The following is a 17180-nucleotide window of genomic DNA, read 5'->3' as shown; positions in this document are numbered from 1 at the left end:
TTGTATGTCGTGCTCGCATCTCAGAGAAGACTCTGACTGCAACATGCGTCTTTGTAAAGAGAGAAACGGACAGAAAAAGTCTCTAACTCTGCCTGTCAGCTCGCTCTGCTCCGTTAAAACTGAATTTACCATTCAGAATTGAATACGATTGCACTCCAGATTTAGCTGCAGCCAGCTGACCGTGTGCTTCTCCCTATACCGCAGTTCTGTGTCCATGCATGCAGCAAACTGAAAGCACTACCTGTCGGAGTGTCTACATGAAAAGAGAAGGAAGACATGGCTGGTAGTATTGTCTTCAGAGTTGTTAAACACCTCAGCGCACTGAAGGAAGCCATCTGACTGTGTGAGGGGCAAGATCGTTGATGTCTGCAGGCAGAGTAGGCCTAGAGCTCTCCTGTCTGACTGGTCCACCAATAGGAGAGAAGATGACCCCTTGAGTCACATGACTAAATAAAGATTTATGGAGGAAAAAAACATTCTGATTATTCCGACACCTCATGAATGCACCAGTCATCAGTCTCCGCTCACTCCTTTCTTTCCAAGCGCAGGAGAAGCTACTGTGGTTGACAAGCTCTGTTGGCTCTTGTGCTAAATAATATGTGTGGGCCTCCATTTGTCCAAGTTCCTCTTCTTTTCTTACTTTTAATAATCCATCGACTACTACTACCACTTATTATTCTTATTGTATGTATTCAACGTCGTGACGAAATGTGCTCTGTGGAGCGGTTTATCCGTTTGGGCTACTGTAGAAACATGGCGGTGCAACATGGCGACTTCCATGTCAGAGGACCCGCAGTGTATGTAGATAGAAAAGGCTCATTCTAAGGTAATTAAAACATAATGGGTCATTATGTAAGGTCTTTATATACCACTGAAAACATTGTTATGGATATTATATTGTATTTCTGTCAATAGATCCTCCTAAATACACTGGACCTTTAAGAAACTTTATACTTTTAAACACATGGAGCTATAAATCCCTTCTCTGGTGTTCCTCACCATGTCAACAGTCTGATTACAGAGTTGATTGATTGTAATTGGTTTTTAAATGTCTACATTATGTGATTAACATTGGTTTGTCTGTGTGCTGCGTGATTGTCTATTTCCTTTTGAAATGTACTTTGTTTATTTATGCTCTTTAAATTAAAAAGCTGTATTTTTTATATTACAATCTTGGTTTATCCTTTGTTTATCTAACACTTTGTAATTACATCACACTTAGTTTTACTGAAATTTTTATAATGTGTGGATTTGTTTTATGCTGGACCTAAACAGTATACACAGACTCACTTTATGCTTTACGCTCCCGTGAGATTAAGCTTGTTAGTGGAAGTCATATTCTGTACAATTTTGCTGCTTATTTGGGGTAACAATATAAAGCTCTTTTGGAATGTGCAAAGAGGATTGCAGAAAATGTGTTTTCAATACTTGGTGCTTAAATGAAAATGGCTTCATTAATTAGCTTTCATTAATTAGAGCCAGGTCAATACCAGTCAAATTCAGAATTGGTCATTTGCAGCTATAATTGAATTTGACAGCACAGAGGTGTCTGACTGAAGTTAATGACAAAAAAACCACACTTTTTCATGTTCTTTTCAAAGTTTGAGACATAACAATATATTTTTTATAGTATTAACAGACCATCCAGAAGACATGCAATCCCTGGCAATATTTCACATCACAAGTAAACATTCAAATCTGTTTCTAATTAACATTTAAAAAACCACTGACAGTGCTGTTATGCAGTATGCTATCCAGACTCAGTGTATGTACAGTGATTTTTAACACATATAGAATATTTGTTAAATACTATAGATACATAATGTCCTTATTGACAGTACAGTAGATCCTGAGCAGGGATGCAGTGTCACTCATAACTCAGCTCCCCAGCTTCAAGGACTCAAACCAGCTTTGTGTCTTCAGTCTGACAGAGCCTCTGTCTGCCTGAGCTTTGACCCACCGGTCCACTGGAGACTCTCCATTTATATAGCCTGAGAGAGACACAGTAGGGGAAACAACAGACAGGCCACAGACGAGTGTAGAAAGGAAACAGAACGTTCTGTGTTGATTTAATTGTTTGAGGGTTTAGGTAATTAGCTGTGCCATGAAGTGTGATATAATGAAGAATAATGGCTTACCAGTAACTGTGGTTTGGCCTTCAGTTGTGTTGTTTTCTACTCCATGCAGAACAACCTCTGGGCTGATATCCACTGACGTGCCACAGAGCTCCACCCCGGCTTTCAGTGAGAAGGGGACACGCACACACACCGCTCCTACGTACGACAAAGAAAACAGTCCTCGGTAAGGAAAACCGTGGTTCAAAAGGTGAATATTCTTCTTATGCTGTGTGTTTACCATTCTGACTGTGAAGTTCGGCACTGCCACCGTCTCCCACATAGACATCAATGCCTCCGCTGTGAGAGGAAACTTTCAGGAAGCTATTTGAACCATCTGTAAAAGCAAAGAAAGCGTCAGATGGCTGGCCTATCTCAGCCACTGATGGATACCATACGTATCATGAATCAGCAGAATCAGCTTGCTTACCAATAGCTGTATCTCCAGACACGTTCTTCACAGTGGCATCACCTTTTAACCAATGAAAGCACAAGCTCTGTTTCAACTAATACATATACTGTAGCTGTCAGATTATGTTCAGTTACTAGTAGATAAATTACAACATCTTTAACCAGTAAAGACTCTGGAAAATACGGCAGAGAAGAGCCTCTATCACAGACTGCACACGTCATAAACGTGCATCAATAAAGTTAACAAGAAAATTGTTTCCATATATTCTGTGATGATGATCTGTGTCTCCTCCAATACCTCCAATAATTTGTCTTACAACAACTTTTATAGTGACACCAAAACAAACAGATTACAACCACATTACAGTTAAGTAGACTCTGTTTGATCAGAGCCCAGGATTCCTGACATACCAAAGCCCTGCTTTACTAACCAAGTAAACATGGTGCAGCTGTGTGCCCCCAATGCCTCATGGGAAGTATTTTAAAGATTTTAGAACCTACTGGCTGAGTGACCCGCTATCTGCAGGTTGCAGATTAATAAAAAAAATACATGCTGTAGTTTGAAGGGCAGGCTGCAGTAACGCAGGTGGGAAATTGGGTCGCCTATTAATCATAGGGCTGGTAGTTTAATCCCTGGTTCTTCCTCTTCACATGCTGTTGTCCCTTAACAACATCATAACCCCAAATTAAGGAAACATTTGTGTTGTTTTGGACAAAAGTAAAATGAATTTGGTGTAACACTCATAACCACTTAAACAATATAGATGAAGATAAGATGATGCTTTAGTATAGATGAGGAATAGATGCTGCTGTCTGCTCACCATGTACATGCCCCAGTTCTACTTTCCCAGAGCAGGAGGAGATGAAGCTGGACTCCGCATAGATGGCTTTGATCTTCAGAGGGCCACATTCTGTTGAAACATTCATTTTGGTGCCCTGGAGCTTCTTGACAACCACTGCCTGTAAACACACAACTAATCACTGCACAGGACCGTAGCCAGGTGATGCATGGTAAAACTCTTTTCAGTTTTGTCTCCAAATTTAAAAGGTATTCTGCAAACAACGCTGAAAACACATTTAGATAAAGTCTGTTTTCAGGCTGCTGCTGCCCCCTAATGAATGCTGAGTGTAAGTGTAACACCGTCCTTACACTGTCTCCACATGTGCTGATGTTCACATTGCCATGGATAGTGCCCACACATGTAACGTTTCCTCCCTGGGACTGGACCTCGACCTGGTGACCCTGAGAAACAACAAACAACAGTGAGAGGATCAGAATGGAAGAAATGGAATGTGGAATCTGAAGTCTGATCTTTGGTGCTGTTCACCAATACAAGTTATTGCTATAGGGTAACAGTGATATAGTTTTAGAAGCCATTATTTTTGTTCCTATATATATTAGGCAACACTGACTCCTATTTAGCTTTGTGGCTACTTTGATAATTGCATGGAATGACAAAGAAAAGATCAACAACAATTCTAGATTCGCAATCAGTCAAATATCTGAAATAACAACAATATTGAGTCAATAGTGATATAATGTTTAATGGTGAAATCAGCCAATAGGATACAGTAATGTGCAAACATATTACTCGTACTCGTATTTGTGTATTTTTCTGCAGGAAGCATTCATGTTGTCATGCCTCCACTTACCTTGACTGAGTGCAGAAAACAGTTACCCTTCTCTGTCTGCACCTTGCAGATATCACACTCCATTTTCTGCACATGCACGTTGCCATTTCCTTGAGTAGTAATGAAGAGATCTGACAAAAGCAGAATTTATTAGGGGGGGACCCAAGGACCACAGACAATATCATGCCTGTTGCTGTAAACAACCTGATGGCATTTTAAAGCACCATTGAAATAATAAGCCCTACTTTAGACATCGAATATTAAACCTGGATGTTTTGTAAACATTAAGGGGTCATTTTCATCCATGGTTGCATCATTTCACAGGAGACACTCGCTACGTTTGATAGGTGCAGTCAGATCAGTACTCACTACTTTTGATAGGTGCAGCTACATCAATCAACACGCTGTTGTTAACCTCCCCAGCTGATATGTGCAGCTCTTTGCTCTGGTCATCATAGTGGACGTGTAAGTGATCCAGACCGACCTCCTGCTCGGTGTCTGTCCCGTGGACTGTGATGAGAGCTCGATCAGCCTCAGGGAAGGCGTGCGGGTCCAGCGGGCTTATGGAGATACTGCAGCCCAGCTGTGCCCGTACCGTGCTGAAGGGGCTCACCTCCGGGGCCCACTGCTTCAGAGGCGGGTTTACCTCCACGTGCGTTCGAGACTTCGAGGTGGCAGAGATGGAAAAGAACCGTGAAGGGCAGCGAGGGGTTGTGAGGGTCCTGGAGCTGGCCGCGAGGGACCAGCAGCGGAGAAGTCCGACACATCCCCGCTGTCCTGCTGAGCTCCAAAACATCTTTTGTCACTTTCCGGTAAACCAGCTCATCCACTGCTGCTGTTACAGCGACTTAACCACACAAACTACTGCGCTAAACGAGCTGCCATTCGGTCAGTATGGACTGTCAATACGCTGTCAAGTCTGTGTGGTAGAGTTAGCACAATGCTAATACTTCCGGTACGAGTTTTCAGACTAAGCGAAGAACAAGTTGACATGAATTGATCTTTTTAAAATATATATAATATAATTATGATAAGTCGTGAAATATACTACAAGATAAAAGAAGACATCAGAAAGCACACACACTAATGAAATTGTGAGTTGCAGTTAATAATAATAATAAAAGAAGCACCTTTAGGAAAGGGCTCTGTTGAAGCTAAAGTATATATTTAAAGCAGGATTTGTTGGAAATACAAACCATAATTTTTTCACCATTATAGTTTTACACCATACTCATTTACTCCTCTGTTATTGTAAATATGTAATCAAGCATGTAGGCAAACATAATTCTAGGGCCCCAATAAGGCACCTGCTTTGACTTTCATACTAACGTTACACACACTGCAAGCACTGAGGAGTTTTCCTCAGATGGGAATAAACGCGTAAAGATACCAGCAACCAGTGTTCTCCCTAAGCATTTTATTTCTTTGATGTTAAAGGCACGTTTACTCCCTACACTCTAGTTAACTTAACAGATCGGATGTACAATCGCTTGTAAACTCATACCGCTTCTCTTTTGGTCTTGTCCAATCAGTAGGCTTATGTGAACAAGTCGCAGGTGACGTCGTTCTCCGCAAAGGCTGTTGGGAATTTGAGTCTTGAAGTGTTTGCTGGAGTCCAAATCTCCACTGCATGGTGCAGATATGTAAGTCTGTCCTTTAAATCTTTTCTATTAAAAATGTTGACTTAACTCTAGTTTTAATTCCATTATTTTGTACTTTATTTCGCAGATCATTTTAACAGAAGAAAGGAGAAACAAATGCAAAAACCATCATAGCCTGTTCATCATAATTTTATTTATTTTAACCAAACAACTTAATTACAAAACATCCCAAACAGCTTCAACCAACCACCAACTGGCTTTCCAGTATTGTAATAAAAAAATATCTGTGTTGCATACCCGTCAGATTCAGACTTCAATAACTCTTTCCATCTATCGTCATTGAACAAATTACACTCTCAAAAAACATTATGACATATTCATATTAAAAGGTTATAAAAAGATACTGTGTAATTAGGATTATAACATTTGTAACTATGTACATCCTCAGTTGTTATATTATCCTGTAAACAAATCAGTATAACAGAATCAAACACCACAAGGCGGCAGCGTTGTGTTAATAGTGTAAAATAAGTGTGTGGAGAGTATACTCGGTTTTTTTTTAATTGGAAATAGCATCTAAGGAGCTTATGGTTGAATGGTAGATAAGCCTGCATGTTTCTTTCCCAACATGCCCTGGAAGAGAATCACAGCTCATGGTGCAAAGCCCTTTGGTCTGATCATCATCCTGACAGTTTTAAAAGACTGTCTGTCATTGGTTGGGTAATACTCTGCAGATATGTTATGCCACGTCCCCCAGAAAATCCCATCCCGAACACCTTTGTACCTCCCCACATGGTATCTCCCGTTGAGGTTTGCAGCCATGCAGGCATCAAACCACCAGCCGGAGCTGTAGTAGGCCCCGCAGTTCCCGGATGGATAGCGGTCGTGGTCCCTGTCCGAGGTGGTGAACGCCCTGTTGTTGTGATCATAGGTTTTACTGAAGCGGAGAGCATCACCTGCAGTACCCGAGTACCCGTCTACTGTCAGTCTGAAGCGCATCCGTTCACTAGCCACCTTAAACTGCTCGTACTCTGCATACTCCATCACCCCGTCAAAGTCCTCCAGCTCCACCCGCAGCACCATGTCCCTCTCCCGGGTCAGCAGGTGGATCATGTTGTTGCCCAGCCAAAACTCGCCTCCGTCCAACTCCCCGAAACCTGATCGATACTCAGCCCATGTGCGGTTGAAGTTCACGCTGCCGTCCTGTCTGCGCTGCAGGAGGGTCCATCCTCCTCCATCCAGCTCCATGTCACAGAAGACCGGGAAGCTCCTACTGCGGCGGTCAGGGGTCACCAGGTAAACCCCGCTTTTTGTCTCGCCCATGAGCAGGTGGTCGGAGCAGTCTGTCCGCGTCATTGTAACTGCAGATGAACAAAATTTAGAAGAAAATGCAAAGAATTATGAACACCTTTTTTCCTGAAAATCCACCAAAAGAAAAGTCATTCTTCATTTAGAGAGTGATCTAATCTTATGCTTAAATCTTGCAGGTGAAATTTTCATCTTGCAGCTGGGATGTAGCCATGAAATAAGGTCACAAGTGCAGCAGGTCAGTGCAAAACTACTTTTCCACCATAAAAGATTTAGTGTTTTTGCAGCCTTTATAGGGGGACCTCCAGGGTAGATACACAGACAGCTTTTAATATCATATCTGGATTTGAGAGATCAAAGATTTTAACATTTGTAACTATAAAATAATCAAGTTTTTAGTCTGAGTCTTTTCCTGTGTTATTCATTTGATATATAAAACACACATAATATGTAGTCTGTAAAGAATGAGGTAAACAAAGTTTTTTTCACACCTGTTACTGCATGATAAGGAGGCTGGCAGTTTTTAGTTTAATTCTTATTCTTATTCTTATTATCACAAGTTATTCAGTTGCTGTCAGCCAAGCACCACGGAAGGTTGTTTTAAAGCTGTTAGTCTACACATAGTTGTGGTTTGCTCCTAAATCACTAAACACTCACGCAGACACACACATTTTGCACACATATTCAGATTCCTCCATTAGCCATGATGTATGGTACAAAGATGATCTCAGACCACATAAGTATATTATCTTTTTTTTTTTTTACATGAAGATCATTAGTGCTTCCCGTGTGGTCCTCTTATTTAAAATCCTTTCAGCTCAGGTCGCATCAATTTGCTTTTTTGAGTGAGTAGTACAATTATAAGCACCCAAATACTAATGCATAACAGTTCCTCAACAGTTTTCTCTCAGGCTAATTGTGATGTAATGTCAACACAAGACAATAGATTTTTATGAGGTTGCTTGTTGTATGTGCCTCCTCTCCTTCCTTTTCAGGCTTCATTTACCACTTTGTGCGGTAAACATGAAAACATTTCAGTGACTTGACAGGTTGAAAATAAAGCAAATCAATATGGTTTGCTGCTATACATGCTAATACACGCAAGCTTGTCAATAACAGCCAAAATCCATGTTTAAAGTTACCTACTTTATGTGTAGATTCATGGTAGAGCATGCGTACAAAGACAAAACTTGATTAACCACTGTGTAGTGTTAACAATAATATCTCTTGCCTTTAGATGGTATCAGAGTTGGTAGTTTGCTTTCTGTCATTTCAGGCCTGCTGCCACCCTGGTTGTCCTCAGGGTGCTGTTTTGGACGTCTGTCTGGTGGTCTTCCATTTTTATTGAGGAAAGCAGCCACCTGGTTGATTTTCACACGCAGCTCACGTGCACTGGTAGTGGAAGACTCAGCAGGCGGGGGCTCGGGGCCAGAGGTGGCAGGGGTTGTTGACCTGAGATCAGTACTGGTTGTGGAGGTAGTTTGGGCACTGGGGGTAGGGACTGGAATCATCATTTTGTCTGGATATGGAGTTTTTCTGCGGGCTGCTTCCTCCACATTATAAAGTATCTTAGCTTGTAAGTTGGAGTCAGTATTAGAAGCTTGATCTGGCTTTGTTGGTCCTGGACCGGTGCTAGGGACAACGCTTGGGAAGATCCCATGGATGATTATGTTTGGTGTTGTTGTCATTGGGATCGGTGGTGGTTGACCAGCTGTCTGTGGTCTCAGATCAGACGTAATCCTGCTGTTTGGACTCATCGTGAAGCCTTTGGAGAGAGTGTGAAGGCGAGGGAAGGGTCCAGTCTCCAGGCTGTTGGAGGTCTTTGGACCCAGAGTGATAGTTTTCATCGTGCTGGGAATGAACTCTGTGTCCCCTGGAGAATGAGTCTCTTCAGCAATCTGTTTTACAGGGCCAGATGCAGGTGGTATGTTAGTTTGAGAGTATTGGATGCCGTCTGAAGTAGTGCCGCTGATTTGAGGAGGATCTAAATCTGTTCTGGTCTTTGGACTTGGCTTTATTTGCGCTGCTGGTTGTGGCCTCTGAGCCGATATTGCTCCTGGCTTGAATGTAGGTCTGGTTGGTGGCCTATGTCTGGGAGGAGGCCTTGGTTTGGATGTTTTGTTGGAGCCTGCGTCATGGCTTTCGTCAGGCACAGATGCGGGGTTAAGATTAGGAATTTGGTCAGTGTGAGGTGTTGTAAGCCCTTGGTTGGTTTGTGCTGTTTGGTCAGGTCTGGGCTTCACATTTGGTTTAGACTTTTGGCCTGTTACAATCTCTGGATGAATTTGGTTAAGTTTAGGTGCTAGGCCAGGTTCAGATGTTTCATCAGGCGGTTTGATCAGGGCATAATTAGGTGTAAGCTTTTCTCCAGGTGTTGTTGAGTCTTTAGATTTAGGCTCGAGCAAAGGATTCTCATCAGAATTATCCATTAATTCTGTTACAGGCTTTTGGTTAGGTTTTGGCGTGAAGCTAGTTGTTCCACTTCCCTCAGGTTTAGGCTCTGGAACAGGTGTGAGATATTGGTTTGATGTAGACCGTTGATCAGATTTTGTTTCTTCTTTCGGCTTTTTGTGAGGATTTTGCTTTTGGCCAGGCTTGTCGGTTTTGAGAGGATGGACCGGGCTTTTCTCAGATTCTGGCTCTCGGCCATTTAGAGGGCCAGAACCAGTTGCATTTACAATTTGAGGCCTTTGATGAGATGTAGGTCTCAAGACAGGAAGCATATACTTTTGAGAGTTTGGCTTTTGAATAGGTAACTGGTTTTGATCAGTTGTATGTTTTTGGTCATGTTTAGGTATTTGACCAGTAGGTAAATTATCAGGTAGAGGTCTTTGGTCAGGTTTTGGAATTTTGACTCGTTTAGGGTCTTTGCCAGGTTTAGATTTCTGGTTGGTTGTGGGTTTTTGATGAGAAGGCTTCTGCTTTTGGTCATGTTTTGTTTTTTTGTCAGGCAAAGGAGCTCGGTCAGATTTACGGACATTCTTAGTATTTTTAAGCTTTTGGTCTGCTTCAGGCTTAATTGCAGGTTTATGCTTTTCACCGGGCTTTGGTCCTCTGCTGGGTAAAGGTTTCACGGCAGGCTTAGTGTTTGAGCTGATGTTCGTTTTAGGTGTCCAAAGGCTGCGGTCTGCGACTCCTGGGAATGTAGTTGTGTATAAATTCTGAAGAGGAGTTGTGGTGGTTGTAGTTGCTGCAGTTGAGCCAACTTGACCCTGGAAGCCTGCCCTAGCTCTTGCACTGGTTGTAGAGGTGAACCTACTAGTGGCACTGGTTATCTGCTGTCCAGGGCCAGCCAATGTGCTTATTGTGGCTGTTGTTGTTGGCTTGGTCCTAATGCCTGCTCCAACATCAGCAATGCCAACTCTTCTGAAGCTTGTGCTTTGGGTTGGTAATCCGTCATCAGATACTGCCATCCCTGGATTGATATCTGTGATCAAATGTGAAGTGGAGCTGGACAAAGGAGGAGATGGAAGAGATGACGTAAATGTTATAGCTTTGTTTGAGTCCATGGAGTCATGCCTTGGAGCTAAACTAATGATAGAGTCAGAAGTTGGGCTGATTGAAACAAAGTCTGTCCTCGCAGGCGTCTTGCTGGATGCTAATTCGCCATCACTGTCTCTCTGTACGCTCTGGACCGTTTTTTCTCCTTCTGTTTTGATCTCCTTTCCCGTCTCCCTGTCCTCCTCCTCCTCCTCCAACTCCCCCTCTTTTATAGTCTTCTCTTTTTCTGCGCGCCCGATGCTTTCAGTCTGTTTTGGTTTTTCATTATTTCGCTCCACTTTTATTCCCTTTTCCTTTTCCTCTTTCCTCTCCTCCCGGTGCTTCTCTCGCTCCTTATTTGTATGCTCGTCATGGTCCTCAGACATCTTTATTCCATCACTGCCCCTGTCTTCTTTGGTTTGGGTCTTTTTTTCTGTTTCATCTAGCCACATGTGATTCTCACGTTCTTCTGTTTTCTTCTTATCTTTTACATTACTTGGAATCTTTCTCTCTTTTCCATTCTCCAATGAATCCCTTCGATCTCCTTTTGAATTCCCTTTTCTCTCTTGTTCTTTATTTCTGTCTGCCTCTGTTCTCTCATTTCCACCAGCAGTTGGCACCTTTGCCTTCCCCAGTTTGTCATTTTCTTTTGCCCCCTCTGTCAGAGTTTTTCCATCCATTTCTACCACTTCTTTTAGGGTTTCTTCTTTCTCATTTTCTTTTACGACTCCTTTATCGTACTCTCTTTCGGCTTCCCATTTCTTTCTCCCTTTCTCTTCCAAAATTGTTCTTTTGCCTGAGTCTGTATCACCATCTCCTTCCATAGACTTTTCTGTTTTAACCCTGTCTGTCCCACACTCCCTGCTGAAATCTTGTAGTCTCTGAGGATTTCTCCCATTCAGCCAGTTTCTCTCATCCATATGTCTTTCCCTACCCCCATTCAGTTTTTCATGCTCTCTTTGCCTTCCACACTCTCTCTCAGTTTGGCTTACTGTACAATCTGCGCACATCTTCCGCAGTTGATCCACATTGTCCTTCAGCTTCTGCAGATCCCTCACGATCTTCTCCAGCTCCCTGAGCTGCTTTGGCAAATGGACAGTCAGCGGCGGCAGACTGAATAGGTAGGGGCACGTGCTCTCATCATGCCCCTGTCTGCATGGCCCCTCAGGTCTCAGAGTTGCAGAGCAGGGCTCAAAGTCATTATCCCCTAGGAGGTCTCCTTCATCAGAGTCTACTGTGGTCCATGAGAGGCTCAAGAAAGCCAGCAGGGTCCCACATACGCACAGTGCTGTTAACCTCATCACGTTCTGAGAGTAAAGAGTGAAAGGAGAGGAGGGAGAGAGTGTAAAAATGACCCACCTCAGTTTGAGAAGCGCACTGACAGTGAGAGGAGGAGGTAAGGTGGGAGGGAGAAGAGGAGGGAGGATGGAGCTGTTCAGTGGAAAGTAAGTCTGTGAGAGAAATGAGGAGCGAAAAGCTCTGAGAGTGAAACAGGTGACAAAAAAGACAGAGAGTGAAAGGAGGATTGTGTGGATGTCCTTCCCAGTAGATTGTCTCTGTGAGATAGTGGATGATAAGCATGAAGCGTGAGTAACTGGTCAAATATTTCTACTTTATAACATAAGCAGAATTAGCCGTAACAGCTCTAAGCTCAGTCAAACTGTGAAAGCTTTCGAAAGCCTGTGTCTTATTGTAATCCTGTTATTACATTCCAACGTATCCTCACTGTAATCACATCACTTAATGAATACCATTTGTAATGCATTCCCACTCCATGCTGTGTTATCACGGCCTTGAATATGCATGTGTGTCACAGTTGCTTTGGCAGGCGCTTCCCAAGCTTCCTGTCAGTGGGTCCACAAACATGTGAGTGACAGATGCGACAGGTCAAAATATGCATTTGAAGCAAAATATTGGCTGAGTTAGTTACTCAGATTTGTAAGGGCATATTTCATTTTACTGTAAGCTGTGTGGTTTAGTTCAGCTCCTGAGTAATGAAAGTCAGGAATGTCAGATTTATCCAAGAAGGCCGCTTGATTCAAACGCAATGCCAGGGCAGAGAAATTTCTCAAGTACTATTGACTTTATTCGGACAGTACTAATCCTCAACAAGTGTTGAGAATTGCTGAGGCAATCTCCGGGTGGAGAAGCTAAGCTCGCTGAGTGCAGACTGTCAGTTCATGTAAGATTTTGGTTCTCTGCTAATTCATTGTGTCTACATATAGTCAGAAAAAAAAGAAAGAGAGAAAACACAGTCACATGAACTAAATGAGGCATCTGCTTGGCAGGGAGTTTAGATAATGAGGCTTTAGTTTCTGAGACCTGGGGTGTAAATGTCAGTCCCACCGCAGGATATAAGATATGAGTGATAGCATGCAATGCCAGCATTAGATGTTTCAGAAATTAGACCACTTAAATTGTCTTGTTTTTAGGCTGCGATGAAACTTGACCCTTGCGCATTTCTGTTCTCTCTGTCTGTTTCACTGGCTGCTGGAGAGATTACTCAGCTGTCCTTTAATAATGACAAAGGAAACCATTTGTTTAGCGAGAGGACTGTGGGAAGCATCAGGTTAGAAATGAAGAACGAGTTACGGTGAAAGAGAAGAGATCAATATAGAACAGCACTGGCCTGCAAATTCATAGTTATGTCTGGAGACGCACCTTGTAAGAGCGTAACAACTTTGAAAAGCGATAGTTTGCAGATGTGTTGAATTTTGAGAGAATGAGTCAAAGAAAAGGATTCGATTAATTCAGTTTTTTTTTTACTTTGAAAAAGAGGCTATAATATTTTTCAACTACAATATTGAGGCCTTCTAATCCATGCATATAAAAGTGGTAACTTTCCAAACATACTCCATATGTGCAATGCCTTTACATTGCAAGTTGGACCCTTCCTCCTCTTCCTTCTGTGTTAACGCAGCTATGAGCTCATTTGACATTTGACAACTGTTGGCAGGATAAAAGCCAGGAATAAGTATCCTTTCACCTTTCACAGTCACTGCAGTACTTCAACACTTACACTGGGAAATGGTGTGAGAGAAATGTTTACACTCTCGAGAGACTTCTGTCTGAACACTAGGCCGTATCAATTTATTATCATAGAGCCACATCTTTCACAGCACAGCCACGTATAAATCCCAGACAGTCGCTGCTTAGCCACAACAAACTAACCTGATGCATGGGCTGCATGAAGAAGAATAACGATTAATGCAGTTGATTAAGAAGGTTAATTCATTTGATAGTAGCCAATCTAGATGAATCAATTCTGCTCTCAGCAGCAGCAGAGCACAGCAAGGAACGCTATTATTCCCAATAATACCCTCACTCCTGGCTTTACCCATTTATGGACAGCAGTTTTTTTTTCTCCTCAGGGTGCCCTCTTGGGATACAGTGTTTTGAATTCCCCCAGTGAGCTGGCTTGGCCCACTCTCTGTCCTGGATCGTGTAAACACTTTGGTTTTTTTCCATCCAGACTAGAACAAACATCTGACCATCAGTCCGGCTTTGCTGCCACTTCATATCTCTCCACTTTGGGCAGAGGAGCCAGTGTCGTCGGTCAGGTCTGTTATGTGCATAAGTGTCCGATTTCCAACTGAACTGGAGTGAACCCAACGACTGTCGTAGTGCAGCGCCAGCCTCTTGTAATACCAGTCTGTCTGCCTGAAGGTATAAACCTACCTGGACAATATTATTCTACTGACTCACTGCTTGCATGCCGAGAACAACTAAACATTTAATCATTAAGCAAAACAGTTACACAATACAACTCATGCCTTAATCCTGTGGATCAGTGTGTATCAGTTTAAAATTAATTGTCTCTTTCTTTCTCTCTCTCTCTCACACACACACACACACACACACACACACACACATACACACATACAAACACACACACACATATATATATATTCACACCCATTGCCAATTCCTTAATTCGTCAGTAACTCACACATTCCTTTGCCATGTGAGATAATGTCTCTGTCATCTGTCAATTGACTGATTGTGATTCTTGAAAATAAAACAACCAGTGTCCCTCACATCTGCGCTGGATTTCCTACAGCTAGCCAACACCAGATAACGTCAAGTCCATTTGTTTCTAATCCAAAAGTCTGGACTTCATTAAGACATTGTTTGAAATTTATATTTATGAATCCTTGTCCAGATGAAGGATATGGAAAGTGGACGTAACATGGGAACAGGTTATCTGCTGCTGTTGCCTTCTCCCCAATGGGAGTGACTCTGAGGTGAAAGTGGAATATTTGTTGTTTTGCAGTAGGAAACATTCTGTAAAGACACTTGCCATAAAGGCATTAAACTGAAGCTGGTTTTTCATCATATCATATCCTGATGTTCATACTGAATTGATTTGTGCTGCATTCTGTATATTACCCAGCTGTGGTTAATAGAAACCACGTGGATGGACCAGATGTAAATGCACACAGGTGAGACTAAGTGCATCGCAAAAATACAAGCTTGTTGACCTTTCGTCTTTGCTGTATTCTACATCGATATTTAGATTTAGATTAGGCTGGTAAAAGTAATAACATTGGAATGACATCTTGCTTTCTTATCCAGAATACTGAAGGTCAGTTGTGGAGGATGGTAAAAGTAACAATACCACACAGTAAAAATACTCCATGACAAGTAAAACTCCTGTATAGAAAATGTTACTTCAGTAAAATAACATAAGTATTGTTAACTTAAAAGTTAGTTCAAAACTAAAAAGTAAAAGTACTCAATGCAGAACATTGGCCTTTTGTGAGTTTTATGATATTAAATAGAAATCATATTATTATATTATTATCATTATTATTACTGATGTATTAATGTGTAAGTTGAATTTTACTGTCGTAGCTGGTCGTGGTAGAGCTTTTTTAATGATTTTATGTACTGGTAGTTAATTTTGAACAGTGTATCGTACTTTATAAGCTCATGTTTTATCTGTGAAATCTTTTATTTGTAAGGTAGTGTAATTTTAACTGTAAAATAAATGTAGTAGAGTAGAAAGTACAATATTTATTACCTGAATTGTAGTAGAGTAGAAGTATAAAATGGAAATACTAAGTAATGTACCTCAAATTTGTACTTGAGTACAAACTTTCCACCACTTCAGAAGGCGATATAAAGCATTCTTCTCTTTGCACTGCCTGGTGTTACAGGAACCAAAAATAACCTTTGCTTTATTATCCTGCAAACTGTGTCTTCTTCTCTATGGCAACTGTTTAAGTGTCAGTGCAGAGTGTAACATTCAACCAATGAACAATTTGGGTCAAATGAAATAAACAAATCTCATTTTAGAGTAAGCCAATGTCAGCAATGATGAACACTGTGTACATTACCTCTCCAATCTCTCTGGCAGATTAAGACTTCTACTTTAGCGACTGCAGATACCGTCTAGAGTAGCATATAAATGGATGTGGCCTGAGAGAGACGGCCATTTGACAGTTGGGAGTTGGGAGAAATGTAATTTTCCATATTTGCAGGATTTGTTTCAGTTTTCTGTCATAACAAAAAGATAACTTTCATCCAATATTAGTATGTTATGAAAGAAAACATTTAGGCATTGTATTGAAATTTTAATCACATAATGTTGACATTAAATGAATAATAGTACTTAGATCTTGGATGCAATAAAACTAGTGACTAGCCATGTCTTCTTGTGCAATACAAATTGGTACATTTTCAACTTGCACCTCCCAACAGGAGCCCTAATGAAACAGCTGTGAGGGTCAGTGGATGTGATGATTTTCACAGAACAAAATGTATTTCCATCCCTATGCTGCCACCTAGTGCCATTATTAAGAAATAGCTCAGAATACAGATTCATTATATCAGAATCAGAATCAGCTTTATTTGCCAGGTATGTGTACATATACAAGGAATTTGACTCTGGATTGTACAATGCTCACGATGTGCTTACTTACAGGTGCTGTTCATACAATTAGAATATCATCAAAAAGTTGATTTATTTCAGTAATTCCATTCAAAAAGTGAAACTTGTATAATGTATACATTCATTCTTTTTAATTTTAATGATTATAACTGACAAATAATGAAAACCTCAAATTCAGTATCTCAGAAAATTAGAATATTGTGAAAAGGTTCAATATTGAAGACACCTGGTGCCACACTCTAATCAGCTTATTGACTCAAAACACCTGCAAAGACCTTTAAATGGTCTCTCAGTCTAGTTCTGTAGGCTACACAATCATGGAGAAGACTGCTGACGTGACAGCTGTCCAAAAGACGACCATTGACACCTTGCACAAGGAGGGCAAGACACAAAAGGTCATTGCTAAAGAGGCTGGCTGTTCACAGAACTCTGTGTCCAAGCACATTAACAGGATAAGCAGTTGACGATGGATGGATGGATGGATGGATGAAGGGAAGTAAAAGATGTGGTAGAAAAAAGTGTACAAGCAATAGGGATAACCGCACCCTGGAGAGGATTGTGAAACAAAACCCATTCAAAAATGTGGGGGCGATTCACAAAGAGTGGACTGCAGCTGGAGTCAGTGCTTCAAGAACCACCACGCACAGACGTATGGAAGACATGGGTTTCAGCTGTCGCATTCCTTGTGTCAAGACACTCTTGAACAAGACACAGCGTCAGAAGCGTCTCACCGGAGCTAAA

At 41.5% G+C, this 17180-nt stretch overlaps 3 protein-coding genes across 4 annotated transcripts in view; 2 read left to right on the top strand and 1 right to left on the bottom strand.

The window, feature by feature from the left end:
• fbxl13 (F-box and leucine-rich repeat protein 13) overlaps positions 1-255 on the top strand; it is a 15979-nt gene extending 15724 nt beyond the window's left edge. For both annotated transcript variants that reach the window (XM_046036817.1, XM_046036816.1), the window contains exon 22: positions 205-255. The gene's annotated coding sequence lies outside the window, so the exon portion shown is untranslated. The remainder of the gene's footprint in view (positions 1-204) is intronic.
• The window catches only part of LOC123961427 (zona pellucida sperm-binding protein 3-like), a gene marked incomplete in the record, with an annotated part of 791580 nt that overhangs the window by 251512 nt on the left and 522888 nt on the right, over positions 1-17180 (top strand).
• fam185a (family with sequence similarity 185 member A) lies at positions 1593-5173 on the bottom strand. Its single transcript, XM_046036843.1, has 8 exons — positions 4527-5173; positions 4179-4288; positions 3676-3768; positions 3347-3485; positions 2545-2586; positions 2356-2451; positions 2139-2273; positions 1593-1991 (listed from the first exon to the last, which is right to left on the bottom strand). The coding sequence occupies exons 1-8, from the start codon at positions 4951-4953 to the stop codon at positions 1879-1881; spliced, it is 1155 nt and encodes a 384-aa protein (XP_045892799.1). The 5' UTR covers positions 4954-5173; the 3' UTR covers positions 1593-1878.

The sequence above is a fragment of the Micropterus dolomieu genome, linkage group LG22 (assembly GCF_021292245.1).
Source record: "Micropterus dolomieu isolate WLL.071019.BEF.003 ecotype Adirondacks linkage group LG22, ASM2129224v1, whole genome shotgun sequence".
Taxonomy (NCBI): domain Eukaryota; kingdom Metazoa; phylum Chordata; class Actinopteri; order Centrarchiformes; family Centrarchidae; genus Micropterus; species Micropterus dolomieu.
Note: the sequence above shows the minus strand (reverse complement) of the source record. Positions and strands in the feature narration are given on the sequence as shown.